Below are 21,227 nucleotides of genomic sequence, written 5' to 3' on the forward strand. Positions count from 1 at the left end.
AATCCCCCAGATCTTTTTCCGTAGTGAATACTGACGTAAAGTATTAAGTACCTCCACTATTTCTTCTGGATCCATACACACTTTCCCACTGCTGCACTTGATAGGCCCTATCCTTTCGCATCTCATCCTCTTACTCTTTACATACTTGTAGAACGCCTTGGGGTTTTCCTTAATCCTGCCCGCCAAGGCCTTCTCATGTCCCCTTCTGGCTCTCCTTATCTCTTTCTTAAGTTCCTTCCTTTTAGCCTTGTACTCGTCCAGATCTCTAACATCACCTAGCTCTCTGTACCTTTTGTATGCTTTTCTTTTCCTTTTGACTAGATTTATTATAGCCTTCATACACCACAGTTCCTGTATCCTATCATGATTCCCCTGTCTCATCAGAACATGTCTATGCAGAGCTCCACACGAATATCCCCTGAATATTTGCTACGTCTTCCGTACTTTTCCCAGAGAACATCTGTTCCCAATTTAATCTTCCAATTTTCTGCCTGAGAGCCTCAAAATTCCCCTTACTCCAAGTAAACACCTTTCTAGCCTGTCTGTTCCTATCCCTCTCCAGTGCTAACGTAAAGGAGATAGTGATCATAATTCTATCACCAAAATGTTCACCCACTAAGAGATCTGACACCTGACCAGGTTCATTACCCAATATCAAATCAAGCACAGCCTCTCCTCTTGTAGGTCTATTGACATACTGTGTCAAGAACCCTTCCTGAACACACCTAACAAACTCCACCCCATCTAAACCCCTCACTGTCTGGAGATGCCAATAAATGTTTGGGAAATTAAAATCCCCCGTCACAACAACTCTGTTATTCTCACACCTTTCTAGGATCTGCTTCCCTATCTGCTCCTCAATAACCCTGTCACTATTGGGCGGCCTATATATTAAAAAAACACCCAGCACAGGTATCGACCCCTTCCTGTTCCTAACCTCCACCCACAGAGACTCCGTAGAGAATCCCTCCGCAACGTCCACCTTTTTCGCAGCCGTGACACTATCTCTGATCAACAGTGCCACTCCCCCACCTCTCTTGCCTCCCTCCCTGTCCTTCCTGAAACATCTAAAACTTGAAGTAACCATTCCAGTCCCTGAGCCATCCAAGTCTCTGTAATGACCAGCACATCATAGCTCCAAGTATTTATCCAAGCTCTAAGGTCATCCGCCTTATTCACAACACTCCTTGTGTTAAAATAGACACATCTCAAGCCTGTCTGAACACGTCCCTTCTTTATCACTTGCCTATGGTACTTACTCCTAGCCTCCTCTATTTGAGAGCCAAGCACCTCTTCCCCAGTCTCTGCAGTACGGGTCCCACCCCCCAACAATTCTAGTTTAAACTCTCCCCAGTAGCCTTAGCAAACCTCCCGGCCAGTATGTTGGTCCCCCTGGGACTCAAGTGCAACCCGTCCTCTTTGAACAGGTCATTCCTGCCCCAAAAGAGGCCCCAATAATCCAGAAATCTGAATCCTTGCTCCTTACTCCAATCCCTCAACCACGCATTTAACCTCCTCCTCATTCTGTTCCTATACCCACTGTTGCTTAGCACAGGCAATAATCCGGAAATTACTACCTTTGAGGTCCTGCTTCTCAACTTCCTTCCTAATTCTCTATAGTCTCTTTTCAGGACCTCATTCCTTTCCCTACCTATGTCGTTGGTACCAATACGTACCACGACCTCTGGCTGTTCTCCCTCCCCCTTCAGGATATCTTGGAATCGATTTGAAACATCCCGGACCCTGGCACCTGGGAGGCAAACTACCTTCCGAGTTTCTTTCCTGCGTCCACAGAATCGCTTGTCTGCCCACCTAACTATAGAGTCCCCTATCACTAGTGCCCTCCTCACTCCTTCCCTACCCATCTGAGCCACGGGGCTGGGCTCTGTGCCAGAGACACTGCCACTGTTGCTTCCCCCAGGTAGGCTGTCTCCCCCAACAGCACTCAAACAGGAGTACTGATTGTCAAGGGGTACAGCCACAGGGGTACTCTCTAGCACCTGACTCTTCCCCTTCCCCTTTCCCTTCCCCCTCCTGACTGTGACCCAATTGCCTGATTCCGATGGTCCTGGCGTGACCACCTGCCTATAACTCCTCTCTATCACTTCCTCACTCTCCCTGATCAGACGTAGGTCATCGAGCTGCATCTCCAGTTCCCTAACATGGTCCCTCGACACACCAGGTGCAGATGTAGCCCTCCCGGAGGCAGGGAGACTCCGGGAACTCCCAGGTCTGACACTGAGTACAGGAAACTGCACTCATACTCCTTCCTTAACTCAAGTCACCTACCTTTCCTTGCCCCTTTATGCCTAAGCCCCTTGTGGATTGTGTTAGTGATCTTCACATAATTCCAGTTTTCTTGATCTCTGGGTAGAGGTTAATATGTTTGGGAAGAACTATTGAACATGCATCTTGTAGCCACAATGTGCTGATGCTGGAGGGAGTGAATATTTGCGGTGGTGCATGAGCTGCCAGACACCCAGCAGCTTTGTTGGTTTTATGCTTCTGTAGTTCCTTTAGAGCTGGAGCAAGTGAGTAATATTCCTGGCTTCTGCCCTGTGGATTACAGAACAGCTTTGAAGAATTGGGAGGTAAGTAACAAAAGGTAGTAAACTCAGCTCTGACCTGCTGTTATAGGTTTCGTGGTCCAGTTGAGTTTCTGGTAAATGGTGAATCAGGATCAGGTTTATTATCACTGACGTAAGTCGTGAAATTTGTTGTTTTGCAACAGCAGTAGAGTGGAAGACATAAAAATTACTATAAGTTACAAAAATAGTGCAAAATAGGAATAATGAGGTAGTGTTCATGGACCGTTCAGAAATCTGATGGCAAAGGGGAAGAAGCTGTTCCTAAAATGTCGAGTGTGGGTCTTCAGGCTCCTATACCTCCTCCTTGATGGTAGTAACGAGAAGAGGGCATGTCCCAGGTGGTGAGGGTCCTTAGTGATGGATGCTGCCTTGAGGCACTGCCTTTTGAAGATGTCCTTGACGGCCCGGAGGGTTGTGCCTGTGATGGAGTTGGCTGAGTCTACAAGCCTCTGCAGCCTCTTTTGATCCTGGGCATTGGAGGCTCCATACCAGGCTGTGATGGAACCAGTCAGAATGCTCTCCACTATACATCTGTAGAAATTTGCAAGAGTCTTTGGTGACCTACCAAATCTCCTCAAACTCCTAATGAAGTAGAGCCACTGGCGTGCCTTCTTCGTGATTGCATCAATATGTTGGGCCCGAGATAGATCCTCAGATGTTGACACCCAGGAACTTGAAGCTGCTCACCCTTTCTACCACTGACCCCTCAATGAGGACTGGTGTGTGTTCTCCTGACTTTCCCTTCCTGAAGTCCACAGTCAGTTCCTTGGTCTTGCTGGTGTTGAGTGCAAGGTTGTTGTTGCAACACCACTCAACCAGCCTCTCCATCTCACTCCTGTACATCTCCTTGTTGCCATCTGAGATTTTACCAAAAACAATGGTGTCATCGGTGAATTTGTAGATGGTGTTTGAGCTGTGCTAGCCACATAGTCATGAGTGTAGAGAGAACTCTGGAATGTTGATGATAGTGGATTTGCCCCTGGTAATGCCATTGAACATTAAGAGGCATTGGTTAGATTATCTTATGGGCCACACAGCGGCACAGCTATTAGAGCCACTGCCTCACTGCACCAGAGAGCCAGCTTCAGTCCTGACCCTGGATGCTGTCTTCAGAAATTGCAGGTTCTCACTGTGACTGTGGTTTTCTCCCACTTCCCAAAGATGTGCGGGTAGTTACCAGTAGTGTGTAGGTGAGTGGTAGAATGGGGTGGGAGTAGATGTGAATGTGGAGAGAATACAAAAGAAAATGGGATTAATGTAAGATTAGTGTAAATGGGTGGTTGACATCAGCACGGACTCAGTGGGTCAAAGGGCAAGCTTCCGTGCTATGTATCTCTATGCCTCTATGAGATATACATTGTCTGACAATTGTATAGCACAAGTGTTAATTGACACTTATCAGCCTAAAGCTGAATGTTGTCCTGGTGTTCTGCATGTGAATAAAAACTGTGTCATTATCTGAGAAACTGTGATTGGAACTCAGCATAGTGAAATTCCCACTTAAGACCTTGTGATGAAGGGAAGGTCATTGATAAAGCAGCTGTAGATGGTTGGGCCTCAGACACTGTGCAGAGAAACTCCTACAGTGATGACCTGAGTTCAGATTGAAATTACAACCATCCCCCTTTGAACGAAGTATGGCGCCAGCTAATAGAGGAATTTTCCCCCCAGTTCCCACTGACTTTAACTTTACTAGGGTTCCTAAATGTCATTCTTGGGGAATTGCTTGTGATGTCCAGAATAGTCATTCTTATTCCTGCAAGTGCAGTTCTTTTCATGCCAAAGACAGGGTCTGGAGACAAAGATTGAGTGTTAAATGAATTCACTGTTAATGACACACTTCCATCACTTTGGCAGGCATGGTAGTGTAGCGGTTAGTGTAATGTTATTACAGCATCAGCGACCTGAGTTCAATTCCAGTCACTGTCTGTAAGGACTTTGTACGTTCTCCCCGTGTCTGCGTGGGTTTCCTCCAGGTGCTCCGGTTTCCTCCCACATTCCAAACACGTACGGGTTAGGAAGTTGTGGGCATGCTATGTTGGTGGTGACACTTGCGGGCTGCCCCCAGAACGCTCTACACAAAAGGATGCTTTTCGCTGTCTGTTTCGATGTACATGTGACTAATAAAGATATCTTAAATCTTTGCTGATGATTGAAAGTAGACCAAGGATGTTAATTGTGTTTATCCCACTTTTACATGGACATGAGCAATTTTCACTGTGTTCGATTGATTCCAGTATTGAGGTATTGGAACAGCTTGGATGGTGATGTGGCCACTTCTGTAGCATGTCTTCAGTGCCACAGAGAGGATTCTGTCAATTTCCATTGCCTTTGCTGTAACCAGTGTGATGGTGGGGACCTCGGAAGAAGGCTGAGGTAAGTTATCTGCAGAGCACTTCTGGCTGAAGCTGGTTGCAAACATTTGAATATTTTGTGCATTGATCTGGGTTTTGCCAGTGTTGTCAATGAGAATGTTCCTGGAACCACCACCTCCCCACAATTGTTTTATTTGTCCATCACCATTCATGACTGAATGTAGGAGGACTTTTAGGTCTGGCCAGTAAGAGTGAGGGACATGCCACACTATGAAGTTACAGATGGTAGTGGAATACATTTCTCCAGTGCCTCATGAAAGCCTGGTTTTGAGCTGCTAGATCTGTACTGAGTTCCCATTTTAGTATTATGGTATTGACACTCAACATGATGGCAAGAGCCCTCAATGTGACGACAAAGCTTTGTCTCTACAATGACTATATAGTGCTACCAAAAGCAATGCACTTGTGCATCTTTATTTCCTTTTCCAAACGAGGTTTATTCAGTGTTTACAGCACCACATTATAGCAATGTTACAGTGCTCCACGAATCACACTATTTACAGTTTCAAATTATAACACAGTCATCTCTGTCCAGAATGCACTTGAGCTCCTGTGGCGCCCACCATTAGATACCGTGTGCTTCTTCTCTGGGACACACAGGCAGGGACGTAATCCCTGAAGAGGGGCAGGCAGTCAGCTGGGGCAGAATCCTCGACTGCCCGCCGCCTGGACCTGTGAGTGGCCACCTCGGTCAGGCCCAGGAGCAAACCAACCAGGAGATCCCATGACTGACCACCGCACTCTTCCCCCCCCCCACACACACACACACACACACACACACACACACACACACCAGGTGACCGAAGATCAAGAATGTGGGGCTGAAGTGAGGCCAAAACTTGAAGGGCAGCCTCTTCAGATACTCAAATAGAGGCCGCAACCTCCCGCACTCCATATATACATGATACAACGACTCCTCCCAGCTGCAGAAATGACAGGCGACTGGGGAGTCTGTAATCCGATTTAACAATTTGTTACACAGTACTGCTCTGTGCAACACTTTCCACCCCAGGTCCCCAATGTAAAGGGGGAGGACTCCTGCATAAAGAGACCTCCTTTGGGGTGCACTGGTGCATCTGGGACAGCTGATAATGCACCTTTCACCACTCACCATAGGCTTCACCTGCAGCTTGGCTAGTTTGATTAGCAATGGTAATATTGAGTCACTTGTGGTAGATTTTGACGATCCCTGTTAATTGTGCCATTGCTTTCCATTTGTGTTGCTTCCAAGTGATAGTCAACATGGAGGATTACTGATTTATCAGTTGAGAGAGGGCGGTAGGATGGTATTCAGCAGATTTCCTTGTCTAATTTTGGGCTTGTGTCATGATGCTTCATGCAGTCTTAAGTCAATTGAGGTCCTGTCTGTGGTACTGAAGACATATAACAGTATGCTGCTTTCTCTGGTGGTTCTGTCCTGCTGCTGGGACAGAATGTACCCAAGGATGGTGATGGCGAAGTGTTGGATATAGGCTGTGAGTATGATTCTGTCAGGCTATTCCTTGTCTGTGGGGAAAGCTCTGCCAATTTAAACAGTAGTCCCGAGATTTTAGTGAGGAGGATGTAACAGGGTTGCTTACACCTTTGTGTCTAGATGAATGCGTGGTGGTTTTTTGGGCTGTACTCTTTTTCTTTGTCATGGTTTGATAAAACTGAGTGACTTGCTAAGCCATATGGACAGGCAGTTAAGAGTCACTCACTTTGTGTGTATTTAGTCATTTATAGGCCAAATATCTGAGGATAAAAAATTTTCTTCCCTAGGGAACATTATTCAGCTAGATTGGGTTTTGCAACAATCCAGTAATGTTGTGGTCACCATTACTAACATTAGCTTTTTATTGCAAATTTACTTAACTAACCAAATTTACATTTCTCAGTTACTATGATAGATTTACCTCTTCTTTAGTTTCCTCCGATTTACTAGCAGAGCTGTAAAACTGTTGTGCCTGATGTAGGAAACCAATGCAAACAAACTTCTTTTATCTATTATATTTTGAACTAAGGCATCGTCCACAGGAATAATCCTAGAGATTGTGGGTGGGATACTTCGAGCAGACTACTACTTTGAAATAAAACCAGAAAAAGCTAGAAACAATTCAGCAGGTCAGGCAGCATCTGGGGAAAGGGAAACAGTTAAGTTTCAGGTCTGTTAACGAGGTGGAGGTCGCGAAAAGTAAGTTCTGACAAAGGATCCTAGACCTGGAACATTGACTGTTTCTCCTTCCTGACCTGCTGTGTATTTTCAGCACTTTTTGTTTTTTTTTCAGACTTCTGGTATCTGCGTTTTTTTTAATTTCGATCTTTGAACTTGCGAATAACACATTTATTTAATTGCAGATAAAAATTTAAAACAAAGTCTGAAACATAAATGGAAAATGCTGGAAAAACTTAATAGATCATGCAGCATTGGTGGAGAGAGAAACTCTGGTTAACTCCTTTTCTGTTTCCACTGATGCTGTCAGACCTCCTGAGTGCTTCTAGCATTTATTGATTTTGTTTAGTCATGGAGACTTACAGCACCAAAATAAGTCCTTTGGCCTACTGCATCTGTGACAACCACCCGTTTACACTAATCCTACATTAATCACATTTTCCTATACTCCCTACATTCATATCAAATCACCCTAGATTCTACTACTCACTAAGAGCAACTTGCAATGGCCAATTAATCTACCAACCTGCACATCTTTGGGATGTGGGAGGAAACCAGACCACCCAGAGGAAACCTGTGCACTCACATTGCAAACTCTGCACAGACAGCACTCTAGGTCAGGATTGAACCAGGGTCTCTGCTGCTGTGGGGCAGGAGCTCTGTTGGCTGCACCATTGTGCCACCCATTACTTGGTGTAGCTTGTTCCACCACATCCTTATTTACATAGCTTTTTTCCAGTTTTAGTGTTCAGGTGACTTAATCTAGGCCCTGAAAGGGCATTCTTGCTTCCAAATACTGCACCAGTAAGGCTTCTTCCTGCTATTTACCAAGAATCACCTTGGAAATTTGATTTGCAGTTTAAAAAAGGCTGGTGTGCTGATAGAAGTAATTTGCAGTCTGAAGGAGATTCTTACGAACTTTGAACAAGTGTATCTTCATATGTTGACTTTTCTATTTTTTACATGTCAAATGAAGATTTGAAATTGAACTAACCTGACAGGGTGTTTTGTTTAATGACAGAGACAGATGGAGCAGGTTGCTCTTGTGAGACTATAATTTCATCCTTAAACATTAGGCACAAAGGTTTGGAGCACATCTTTGATTTTGACTGCATATTTTTGCTTAATCTACAGGGAAAGTGAAATGGAAAGACTTCGATCAGGAGGCTTACATCGAGGCCACTTTAGTAAAGACTGGGCAGGATCCATATGCACGGAATAAATTTAATCAGCTGGAAAGTGACAAGCTGAGGATGGATAGAAATATTCCCGACACCAGGCATGATCAGTGAGTAGACATGTCAAACTGGCTGAGTTTATAACACCCTTGGTTAGGACTAAAGGTTGTTGGTTCAAGCCCCCACCTAGGCTGCAATACTGAATGAACACCACACTCAGAAGAGCCGTCTTCCGGACATGATCTTGAACTGAGGCCCCCTCTATCTTTTTGGTTGTCTGTACAAGAGCAGAGAGGTTAGGCGTCTGGGTAAGAAGTGAATCTTTCTGAGTTTCCCAATCAATATTCGTTCCCTCAGCCAACATTACTAAAATATATTATCTAGTCAATTCTGGATTGTCTTGTGGGATCTTGATGTCCATAAGTTAGTTACCATACTTCATCTATTACCTTTCAAAAAGCACTTTTTTAGTTATAAAAGCTTGGGGTGTCCTGAGCCCTTGAAATTACTGTACAGTTTCTTTCAATGATTCGCGAGACGTTCAGAACTACAGAGTTAATTCTCAAAGGTATGTTTCTTTTAACTGGAGGACTCTGATTGCAGGGAGTCCAGCAGAAAATATTTCCAAATATTTTGGTTTGTAAAACTTGTCCATTAGCTTTCTATAACATTTTAACCTCTACCCTCAGTCCCAGGACTTCCCTCAAGTTTTATGACTGGGTTTTGATATTAGTTATAAACAAAAGCCTTTGTTTGCTGGCATCTGCACTTACATTCTGTTCTGGATTGGTTTCAGGCAACCCAGATCCAACAATTATTGAGATCCAAAAACTTTGTTACTGGAGAACTTGGAGGTGCTTACAGCATTCCTTGGAAATTGGAATCATATCAAATTACTAGATCACTGTGGACATGTCAAACCTACAGTTTAAAGATCAAATTAAATATATTGTTATAATATTATTGTATTATTAGAAAGATTATTGGGATGATGGTATAATAAGACAATTGTACAAATATAACAACTGACATGGATGCTGCACAAAATTCTGAGCACATCTTTAATAATAGTATTTCTGGTGGCAAATCGTGCTTTATATGAATAAAGTTCATATTCTCTCACTTGTGGCTTACAAGAGGCTAGGTAAGTGGATACCCAAGTAGCAGTAGAAAAATGATGTTTCCCTCAAAGACCAAATAATTTCTCTGAAAGTCAGCTGCTGCCTTTCAAATCTGCTGTTTTACCATCCTTCTTCGCCTGTATATTTTAAAAAAAGACTTCTGCTTGTTTTCTTCATGGGTTACTCAATGCTGGGTTTTGCACCTGATCATAGTTAGAAAACAACTCATAAATATCTTAAAAGAAATATATTAAACTTTCAACCTAAGAAAATACCTGACCTTATTTTGGATTACTGAATACAATCGTACGTTGTTGCTGATTATTTATAGTCTTAGGAAAGTGGACAGAAATTTCTTCTTCCATCACCTCAATGTGTTACCTAAGCTCCCCTCCTGCGTCACACACAGCAAAATGGAAGATTGAATGTTTATCAACCTTCCTTTGTTCCTGCTTGATTAATCAATAACAGTCAGTATTTTTTTTCCATTCTGATATGATGAAGTTAAATTTTAAATAGCTGCTTTAATCGGAAGATACAACAATGAGGAAGGTGTCCGTGTGCTTAGTGTGCTGTGTTCTTTCCAACAGGTGTCGGCGGAAGCAGTGGAGGACTGACTTGATAGCGACTAGCGTAATCATTACCTTTCACAATGAGGCAAGATCAGCGTTGCTGCGCACTGTTGTCAGGTAAAAACAGTGAAGTCACACGAAATACTTGACATTTGCAACAGCAGCAGCTTCATTTATATAGCACCCTTTAAGTAGTAAAGTCCCAGGGTGCTTTATGTTATCAAATACATTTTGACACTAAATCACATGAGGATATATTAGGGCAGATAATCAAAAAGTTAGAGAGGTAGGGGTTAAGGAGGATCTTGAAGAAGAAGAGAGGCATAAAGGACTGGGGAGGGAATTCCAAACTTAGGCAGCTCACGGTCTGTGGTGGTGTTGCAAATGACGTGGGTTACTTTTTGTTTGAGAACTACATCCAAACTATTGGCCATGTAGAATGTCAAAGTTGAGTTTATTCTCATATGCATGAGTCCATGTGTGCACAGGTGCAATGTAAAACTTGCAGTAGCATCACAAGCACATGGCATCATATAAGCAGCATTCACAAGAAAAACGTATGTTAAACATAAATTATACACAATTTTTACAAGAAAAAAAACAAAGTAGAACAAAAAAAGTCCATTTTAGTGCAAAGTGATCAGAGTGGTCGTAGTGTTGCTAAACCTATTAACTTCAGAGCCACAGGAGGCCAAAGTTAGAGAAATAGTGAGATCTTGGAGGACTGCAGAGCCGAAGAAGGTAACAGAGATGGGGAGAGTCAAGTGCTTGGTGGGATTTAAACTCAAGGATAAGAGCAGTAGATTTGATGTAGGTTAACGAGCATGGTGAAGATGAACTGGTCTAGGTGTGAATTTGTCTGGTTTACTGGAATTTTTAAAATTGAAGCAGTACCTGTGTGCACGTTCAGAGAACCCTGAAATATTATCAGTTACTCAAGATGTCAGAACATAGCAGAGTGTGTCCTAACTAGGACAGAATATGAGCACTCCACACTTGACAAACAGGAACTCCTTGTGTAATCTCTGTGGTTTGGTTTGGAGACCTGTAAAAGAGAGATTGAATTTCCACATGTGTCAGACATGAAAGGTGGCTGATTTTAAACATTTCAATGCAGGAGAGCCTTGTAAATATTAGCACGATCCTAAGCATTATCTATCCCAATAGTGGCAGCAGACCAAAGAAAAAAATTAGTATTATTGCAGGAACGGTGTTATGAGTGTACAGCTATAGGAAACTGAGCTGCTGAGTAATCTGAGTGGATTGCTCTGTCATAAGTCTGCTGAGAGGTGAACAGATCTTGTCTTTGAGGAACTTTGTTACGATCAGTGTAGGGGTTTAGTTTAGGTGCCTTTGCATCAATGTGTGCATTGTTGAAGATAACTTGACTCCACCAGGTGAATGATGAACAGTAGATCTTCTTTCATGCATCACTGGAGCTTGGCTGAGCTTGCTTGGTTGCAGGAAAACAATTTGGTAAGTCCAAGCGTAAAAATGTTCTGTGCATCCTGGCATTGTGCCATGTGGTGAAAAGCTGTTTATGTACAGTGGCAAAGCCTATTTGTTCAACTTTGATCTCTCATCATTGACAAGGTGCTGAACTAAACTATCCATTTAGTCACACTCGCCTGCTCTATTCCCAAAGCCAGTACAACCTTTTCTTTTTCCTTTCTAGTTCCCTTATAAAAATTAATGTTAACTCTGTTTTTGCTGCTCGTTCAGGCAGTGCATTCCTAACCACTGCAAAGAATGCATCTTAGCAAAAATTCTCCTCGTCTTCACCGTGGTTCTTTTGCCCACCAGTTGCTACTTCCAAATCCCTCAGAAATAGAGGGAAGTATGGGGTGTGGTGTGATGGCTGCTGTAGCAGGGGTATGCTTGTCAAGCTGCTTTGAGTGTTATGGCCTGCCTCTGTGAAATAACAGCAGTGATATATGATTCAAGGACAACATTTAAAAAAAAAAAAAAAAAAATTTTTTTCCAAATGCAAAATCATAGGCTGTAGGTTTAAACAATCCAGGCAGGCAATTGCTCTGCGTTGTAAGGTAAGACACAGTGCGAGGATTTTTAATGGAGCCAAAGAAGACCTGGAACTTCTGTAGTTCCCAATCTGTATTGGGAATCTGGGTGCAGCCTTTACACTGTTGCCCAGGAATTTCCTCTTACTGTGTTTGATTCATTGTGCTACTGAGGCTAGCCCAATTGAAAACTTCAGCATTGAGCTGAATAGGTTTTACCTTTTAGGTAAGGAGATTAGGGCTGAAGTAATATGTAAAACTCTATTTAGACATCATCCAGTGGACTGCATTCAGTTCTGGTCTTCATACCCCGGGGAAGGATTCATTTCAGGGGTTGCAGAGTAGTTTCACCAGAATGGTACTAGGACCAGAAGGGATGAGTAATGAGGCCATGTTGCAGAGATTGGGTTTGGCTTGGTATGAAGGTTAAGAAATTATCTAAATGCGGGGCTTAAGATGATCTAGAGAAGTTTATAGGGTAGAGAGAAAGAAACTATGACTGTAATGGGGAGTCCAGAATGATGAGATATAACCATAAAATGGGAACTAGAGTTGCACCACTTGATGATATCAGGAAACACGTATTGGTTTATTATTGTCACTTGTACCAAGCTACAGTGGAAAAACTTGTCTTGCAAACTGATTGTACAGGTCAATTCATTACACAGTGCAGTTACATTGAGTTAGTACAGAGTGCATTAATGTAGTACAGGTAAAAACAATAAGTACAGAGTAAAGTGTCACAGCTACAGAGAAAGTGCAGTGCAATAAGGTGCAAGGTCACAACAAGGTAGATCGTGAGGTCATAGTCCATCTCATTGTGTAAGGGAACCTTTCAATAGTCTTATCACAGTGGGGTAGAAGCTGCCCTTAAGTCTGGTGGTATGGGCCCTCAGGCTCCTGTATCCTTCTACCTGATGGAAGAGGAGAGAGAATGTCCTGGTGGGTGGGGTCTTTGATTATGCTGGCTGCTTCACCAAGACGACGAGAGGTAAAGCCATAGTCCAAGGAGGGGAGGCTGGTGTCTGTGCTGCGCTGGGCTGTGCACAAGGGTATTGGAAATTGGATTTCCCGCCCCTAAAAAGCCATTGAGGCTCGTGTGGCTTGGGGATGTTGGAATCAATTGATTGATTTTTGTTAGGTAGTGGTATTAATGGTTAAGCATTGCCTAACTCTACCAACCTCTCCTGACATGAGTAATTGAACAGCAGAATAAGGAACTGATGCTTTTTTTTATATAAAGTGAAACAAATGTGTCAGCAAGCACTTGGCTCTTTGGTATCCTGCAAATTGTACTCCAGCAACATTTTTCAGTTAATTCTGCATTTAAACAGTATAATATAAAGCAAGCAGCAATATAGAGCAGGTGTTTTTTTTACAAGATCTGTATTTCAGCAAAGCAGCAATGATGTTTGATGAAAATGGTAATAATGTATATTTTGCATTTAATATTGAATGGTTTTTTATTTACAGTGTGCTTAGAAAAAGTCCACCATATCTTATCAAAGAAATCATTTTGGTTGATGATTACAGTGACAACCGTAAGTAATTTTTTTTAAACCTTTTCACAGGTCATGTTGTCCTAAATAAGTTTTTTAACTGTGAATTATGGCTTTCAGCTGAAGACGGCACTTTGTTGTCGAAGATTGAGAAAGTCCGAATTCTTCGAAATAACCGACGTGAAGGTATGTCAAGGTGATCTTGCTGTGTCAGTGTCTCTGCTCCTGAGGTTTCTTTTAAGTAACTGATCAATGATCTTTAATTTCCTCACCTGGACAGGGCTAATGCGCTCACGTGTCAGGGGAGCTGATGCTGCACAAGCAGGCATACTAACATTCCTCGACAGCCATTGCGAATGCAATGAACACTGGTTGGAACCGCTCCTGGAGAGGGTTGTTGAGGTAAGCAACTATGTTTGTCATGTATTTGACAACTGTAGTCTGTGCCAGCTCTCAGAACAATCCCATCGGTCCCATTCTCTGACGTGCTTTCCTTGTAACCTATTCTCTCTTCCACGCCCATCAGTTCCCCCGATTTTCCTGCCATCCACCTACATCGAGGCAGTTTACAATGTCTTTGTAATGTGAAAGGAAACAGGAGCAACTGGAGGAAATCCATACGGCAACAGGGAGAATGTGCAAGCTCCACCCAGATAGCGCCCAAGGTCGCAATCGAACTTGGATTGCTGCAGATGCACATCAGAACATAGAATTAAGAACAGTACAGCACAGTACGGGCCCTTCAGCTCACGATGTTGTGCCGACCTATATAAACACCTACTTCATGATCAATCTTACCCTTCCCTCCTACACAGTGCATAACCCTCCATTTTTCTTACATCCATGTGCCTATCTAAAAGTCTTTTAAATGTCCCTGTTGTCTCAGCCTCTACCACCACCTCTGGCAGTGCATTGTTCCCTCCAGCTAATTGGGAGAGAAATGGGTGGTATCAGTTGACTCCGATCACCTACTTGCAGATTGAAGGGAGGGACGAGGCAAAATGTATAAAGGATTTCATTGTTCTGCCCAGCTGGTTAAGGAAAGAACTTCAATAAATAAGTAGTACACCCTTCCCAGTTGGCAGCTGGTCTGTCATTCAGCCCTGCTGGGTGGGGAATATGTCAAGGGAAAGAATGCATCCTGTGAAGATGTACAGGAATGTCTGGGTCTGAAACTGGACCCCCATGCCTTTCTTGTATGCATAAGCCAGTCCAGGAGAAGCCTGATTAAAACTTCTCTGGTTTGAAAAGAAAACAAGTGTTGCTTGATTTTGTTTTGGGGGGAATTAAATGGCTGAAGTGATAGGAGCAGATTTACATCGTCATATTCACATTGTAGTAAAGTTTAATTTAAAAATAGAACTGAATAATGGAGACCAAAAGGTAGAGTACTGGGTTGGAAGTTGTCAAATCTTCAGTGTGCAGCAAAGTTTTTTATTTGTCTTTGTTCTTGTAATGTAGGTGTCGCTGGCAAAGCCAGCATTTATTTCCTATCCATAGTTGTGCTGAGGAGGTAGTGGTGTGAAAATTGTGTTTAACAGATTTAGGGGTTTTGTTTGGAAGAGGGAGATGCTGTAGGTATAATGTGTATGGATATTCAGAAAACGTTTAACGTAGCATCCCACTAGAAGCTTCTTGCAGTGTTTCTAATTGATAAAAAGCTGGGTGATGGACAGGGGGGAAAAAGCACACAGAAGGGTTTGCAACATAATCTTTTGACTACCTTTTGTTGAAGCAGTATTGATTTAAAAACCTGGGTGATGGACAGGGGGGGGAAAAAACACACAGAAGGGTTTGCAGCATAATCTTTTGACTACCTGATGCTATTACTTTGGTCTACAGCCCACATTGCCTGGAAGCCTTTCTTATAACACCAACTGCATGTGTGTTTAATTCCTTCCTGAAACTCATTAAAGCTTCTGAAGCAACCATCTGTGTTGGTAATTTATTCCACATATTTGCTATGTTCCTTGTAATAAAAATAAACTCCCACATTTCTTATTTTGTTCTTTTCTCGTAATTTGTGTATCTGATGCCTTATGATTCTGTACCTATGATGAAAACCTAGCCTGGAGTTAATTCAAACCTTCCATAATTTGATCATACTCCCATCTTAGTCTTTACCCTTCCAGAGGGAAAAGCCTTTGGGTAGCTAATCCTTTCTCTTTCACTTTGTTCTGGGATCAAGTAGCAATTACTGTATATACACAGAGATCACTCTTGGCTACTTTTATCCTTGCTTATATTGAAGGTTTGGATGAGTATTGGAGTGTTGTCTCTGAATTTACTGACGAGCAAAACATTTGGGATTCACTCAACGGCGCACATATTGAGAAAGTGATTTGAGTAAATAAGTGCTGTTTAGAAGTTTAAGGCAAGTGGTCTAGCACCAACTTAAAATTTCTCACCCTATTTTCAAATTCTACCGTGGCTTTGCCCCTCCTATATCTTAACCTCCTTCACTCCTATATTTCTCCAAAATATCTGCACTCCTCCAATTGACCCTCTTAAGCTTAAACAGTGTTGATCGATACAACATTACTGGTCATGGCTTCAGCTACTTAAACCTAAGGAATCCATAGTTGTCTCTCTCTCTGTCTCTCCCTTTATGATGCTTCTTACAACCCATCTCTCTGACCAAGGTTCTGGTCATCTGTCCTAATATCTTGTTATGTGACTTGTCGTTTTGTTTGCTAATGCACCTCTAAACTATCTTGAGATGCTTTACATTAAAGATGCTACATAAATTGTTGCATTGTATTTTGAGAAGAAAATCCTGCAATGGGGTTGTGCACTGGATGGGAAGGCAGGCAACTGGATGTTCGGGTCACTCTTGTGGACTGAATGGAAGTCTCCTGCAAAGTGGGGACCTGATCTAGATTTGTTCTGCCCAGCTTAGAAGTGAAGGAGCCCAAGTACTAGGCCTGACGTCGGGATTTTGGGTGGGAGGTTGCTGATCAGAGCTAAAAGGCAATGTGCTGGGCAAAAGTAGACTGCAGAAGCCAGTGCTGGATTTTTAAAAATTCTGGTAGTGTGTTTAATTTGTTTTTCAAAGAAAAATGTGTTGACTTGATATTGTTCATTTTATACATTAATGACAAATAATTGACAGTCATAGTGAAAATGCATAAACCTTTGAATTGGAGGAAAATACTTTGTTATAATCTTGAGAGCTGGGCAATGAAAACCTGTTATGGAGTCACTGTGACACATAACGAGTTTCTGTTTCCACAGTCACTTGAATTCTGACTGAAAGCTCTAAGAGTCCATGATGCCTCCTTATGACCACTTTGAATATATGTTGCCGAAAATAACTCCAAACTGCTTTTCCAACATAGTTGTCTTCACTTTAAAGTTGAGAAAGGCTAAATTGTTGATTAATTCTCCTCACTCAACAGGAGATGAAGATCCTGACTCTTTCTGCTGCTTAACCAACTCACATTCATGAGCTATACCATGATCACCTGCCCTTGATACCAGAATAAGGCTGTCAGAGGTTGTCCCTGTTGGGGAAGGCTGTGTATATAGGGCTGTCTTCTGGAAAGAGAAGAGCTGATGTGGCCTATAATGTGATGTGTTATAAAGTTTACAAATAAAATAACTATTAATTTTAGTTGTCTACTTGAAGCTGAGTATGACAGGATATAAAAACCCTGGCTGTTGATATACAGAATGAAAGATTTCCACTAAGTATGGAGTTTGCTACTTCCATTTCCTTGCCGGTCCCAAAGACGTGGGTTGGTAGATTAATTTATCATTGTAAATTGTCCCTCATATGTAGGTGAGTGGTAGAATCAGGGGAAAATTGATAGGAATGTGGGGAGAATAGGGAAAATTAGAGGAATGGGATTGCTCTGTGAGCAGGTATAGACTTGATGGCATAAAATGGCCACCTTCTGCATTGTGTGGAAATGTGGTAAATATAATGCCTTTCGTGACCTCAGGACAACCTAAAATGCTTGACAAGCAGTGAAGTATTTTTGAAGTGCGGTCTCTGTTATAATGTGGCAACAGATTTGTGCACAGCAAGCTTTCATAAGTAGCAATGCAGTAATGACCAGTTAATCCATTTTGGATGTTGATTGATGGATAAGTATTGGCCAGGGTACTGGGGAGAACTCCCCTGATCTTGGAATCATTGTCATGCATTGACCTGAAAGAGCAGACAGGCTTATTTCGCCACCTCATCCAAAAGACTTGTGCAGCATTCCTCAGACTCCTCGTGTGATAAAACCGGATATTTAGGTAGGATTCTAAATTAGCTGCCATTTGCCATGAGCCATGTCTCTTGCGTGCTTTTGCTCTTGCACTTTTGTTTTCTGCTCGTCTCTTGTGCTCTTTTTTTTTTGCTTGTGCTGTTCTCACTCATATTCCATGTTTCTTTGTGTGTTACATTATCACCTCCTCCCTCCTTTTGCCTTGCATCATCAATCCTTTTGTAATTTAATGGTCTCCTGCCCCATACCCAGTCTCAAATTCCTTCCCATGTTCCTTGCCTCTGTACTTGTTTGGAAACTAATTTCTAACTCTTTGAATTCTGATGAAAGATTTGCTAACTTTAGAACATAGAACAGAACAGTACAGCACAGAACAGGCCCTTCGGCCCACAATGTTGTGACAACATAGCTAATCCCTTCCTCCTACAGAGTGTCCATACCCCTCCATTTTCCTCTCATTCATGTGCCTATCCAAGCCCTTCTTAAAAGCCCCCAATGAATTTGCCTCCACCACCCTATCAGGCAATGCATTCCAGGCATCCACCACTCTGAGTAAAAAAAACGTACCCCTGATGTCTGTTCTGATCCTACCCCCTCTCGCCTTAAGTGCATGCCCTCTGGTATTGGATCGCTCAACAATGGGAAGAAGATATTACTTGTCCACCCTATCTATGCCCCTCATAATTTTATACACTTCCAACAGATCACCCCTCAGCCTCTGCTGCTCCAGAGAAAAGAGCCCAAGTTTGTCCAGCCTCTTCTGATAGCACATGCCCTCTAATCCAGGCAGCATCGTAGTAAACCTCCTCTGCACCCGCTCTAAAACCTTGACATCCTTCCTGTAGTGAGGTGACCAGAATTGCATGCAATACTCTATATCTGGCCTAAGACCAAAGCAGCAACAACCAAAGGACAAACTTACCCTTATTACCTATTCTTTTGCCTCGGCTTCTTCTTGTCAAAGCCTCTAATTTCCCACTGTGACTCTAGCCCACTCCAACGATGGCCACTTCACTAGACCCTACCTCTCATTTATGGTTAAAGAACCCAATCAAGGAGAGAGGGGAAAAAACTCACGGGGTCAGGTGACTCTCTGCTCTCTTCCTGTGCCTGCGCACTGGTGTCTGCTGGGGGAAAAATGAACTCGGTTTAAGTCTTAACTTCATTTTTCTCTCTCAAATCCTGTGTGTCTATGTTCATTCTTAAGCTTCTGTTTTTACCAGGGCTGTCAATAAATTGCTATTAACACACAGGATTAATGGAATTTATATCAAAGGTATTTTTTGTGTGTTAATCACACACCAAGCTTTTCAGAATATAAATTCTCAATGTAATGTCCACACGTGTCTTGCCCTGGTGCCCCTGACTTGTGCCCCCACCCCCAGTGTTTTCTGATATCTTTGATTTTCAGACCATTCTCTCTCTTCCCTACCCTCCCCCACTCACCCCTACCTGGCCCTCAGCACCTCCCTGGATCCTTGACTTCCTGACCAACAAACTGCAGTCAGTGAGGATAGGCAGCAACACCTCTGCTGCAATAAGCCTCAACACTGGTGCCCTACAAGGCTGCGTCCTCAGCCCCCTACATGCACTCACGATTGCGTGAACAGATTCTGCTCTAACTCCATCTACAGGTTTGCAGATGACACCACTGTAGTGGGCCAAATCTCAAATAACGATGAGTCGGAGTACAGGAAGGTGATGGAGAGTTTAGTGGCATGGTATCATGACAACAACCTTTCCCTCAGTGTCAGTAAAACAACAGAGCTGGTCATTGACTTCAGGAAGGAGGGAGGTGCACCTGCTCCTGTTTACTTCAATGGTGCTGAGGTCAAGAGGGATGAGAGATTCAAGTTCCTAGGAGTGAATGTCACCAATAGCCTGTTCTGGTCCAACCACATTGACATCATGGCCAAGGAAGTGCACCAGTGCCTCTACTTCCTTAGGAGGTTAAAGAAATTCGGCATGTCCCCTTTGAGCCTCACCAATTTTTATTGATGCACCATAGAAAGCATCCTACCTGGATGCATCACGGCTTGGTATAACAACTGCGCTGCCTGTGACCGCAAGAAACTGCAGAGAGTTGTGGATGCGGCTCAGCACATCATGGAAACCAGCCTCCCCTCCACTGACTCTGTCTACATTTCTCACTGCCTCATTAACGCAGCCAGCATAATCAAAGACCCCACCCACCCCGGACATCCTCTCTTCTCCCCCCTCGCATCAGGCAGAAGATACAAAAGCTGAAAGTAGATACCACCAGGCTCAAGCACAGCTTCTATCCCGCTGTTATAGGATTGTTGAACGGTTCGCTAGTATCATGAGATGGACTCTTGACCTTGCAATCTATCTTGTCATGGCCTTGCACCTTATTGTTTGTAACTGTAACACTTTATTCTGCATTCAGTTAATGCTTTCCCTTGTACTACCTCAATGTACTGACGTAATGAAATGAGCTGTATGGATGTTTTTCACTGTACCTCCCAACAACACACACAAAGCTGGAGGAACTCAGTAGGTCAGGCAGCATCTATGGAAGGAAATCAGGACTGATGAAGGGTCTTGACCTGAAATGTCGACTGTTTATTTCCCTCCATTAATGCTACTTAACCTGCTGAGTTCCTCCAGCATTTAGTGTGTGTTGCTCCAGATTCCAGTGTCTGCATTTCACTGTACCTCAGTACATGTGACAATAATAAACCAATTTACCGATGACTCCATCTTCCCAATGTAATGCTCCTGACCCCTGGTGTACTCTGCTGCAGTTTTTCATTATTTTTCTCTCAGTTTTTATTAGTCTCATTTCTATTTGCATTCTTCAGACAGATTATCTGCAGTTAGCAAGCCTTCACCATACGCTCTGAACTGCTTTCTTTCACTTTTGACCTCCACTGCATTGTAGACATTCCCTTTAATTGTTCCACATTCCCCCTCGCATCAGCTTTAAGCACGTTTGATTTCTAAACCTCACTTCTAAAGACATTGTTAACCTGAGATGTTGACTCAGTTTCTCTCTGATCTGCTAAGTCTTTCCAGCATTTTCTGTTTCTTAAAACTACTTTGATCATGCCATGGCCATCTGGATTGATATCTCATTTGCTCGGTGTCACATCTTAGACTTCGAGAGTCATACAGCACAGAAACAGGCCCTTCAGCCTACCAAGTATGTGCTGACCATCAAGCACCTATTTTAACTAATCCCATCTCTATATATAAAAAAAATTATCCTCCCCATCTTGCCATCAACTCGCCCAGATTCTACCGCTGACCTACGCACTAGGAGCAAATTACAGTTGCCAATTAACCTACCAACCCACATGACTTTGGGATGTGGGAGGAAACCATCTGGGGGAAACCCACACTGCCACAGGGAGAACATGCAGACTACACACAGACAGCGCCAGAGGTCAGTATTGAACCTGGGTCATTGGATCTGTGAGGCTACTACTAGTTGTGCCACTTTGCATCTTCAGGACTCCCAAGAAACACCTTAGAATGAAACACCAA

General features: G+C 42.9%; 1 protein-coding gene across 1 annotated transcript in view; it reads left to right on the forward strand.

Moving 5' to 3' along the window:
• Nucleotides 1-21,227, forward strand: part of galnt2 (UDP-N-acetyl-alpha-D-galactosamine:polypeptide N-acetylgalactosaminyltransferase 2) — a 76,031-nt gene that overhangs the window by 19,144 nt on the left and 35,660 nt on the right. Inside the window, exons 3-7 of the mRNA XM_052025048.1 lie at nt 8,250-8,403; nt 10,005-10,103; nt 13,478-13,545; nt 13,624-13,689; nt 13,784-13,905. Coding sequence (XP_051881008.1) covers nt 8,250-8,403; nt 10,005-10,103; nt 13,478-13,545; nt 13,624-13,689; nt 13,784-13,905 — 509 coding nt within the window. The remainder of the gene's footprint in view (nt 1-8,249; nt 8,404-10,004; nt 10,104-13,477; nt 13,546-13,623; nt 13,690-13,783; nt 13,906-21,227) is intronic.

Source organism: Pristis pectinata, chromosome 10 (genome assembly GCF_009764475.1).
Source record: "Pristis pectinata isolate sPriPec2 chromosome 10, sPriPec2.1.pri, whole genome shotgun sequence".
Lineage (NCBI taxonomy): Eukaryota > Metazoa > Chordata > Chondrichthyes > Rhinopristiformes > Pristidae > Pristis > Pristis pectinata.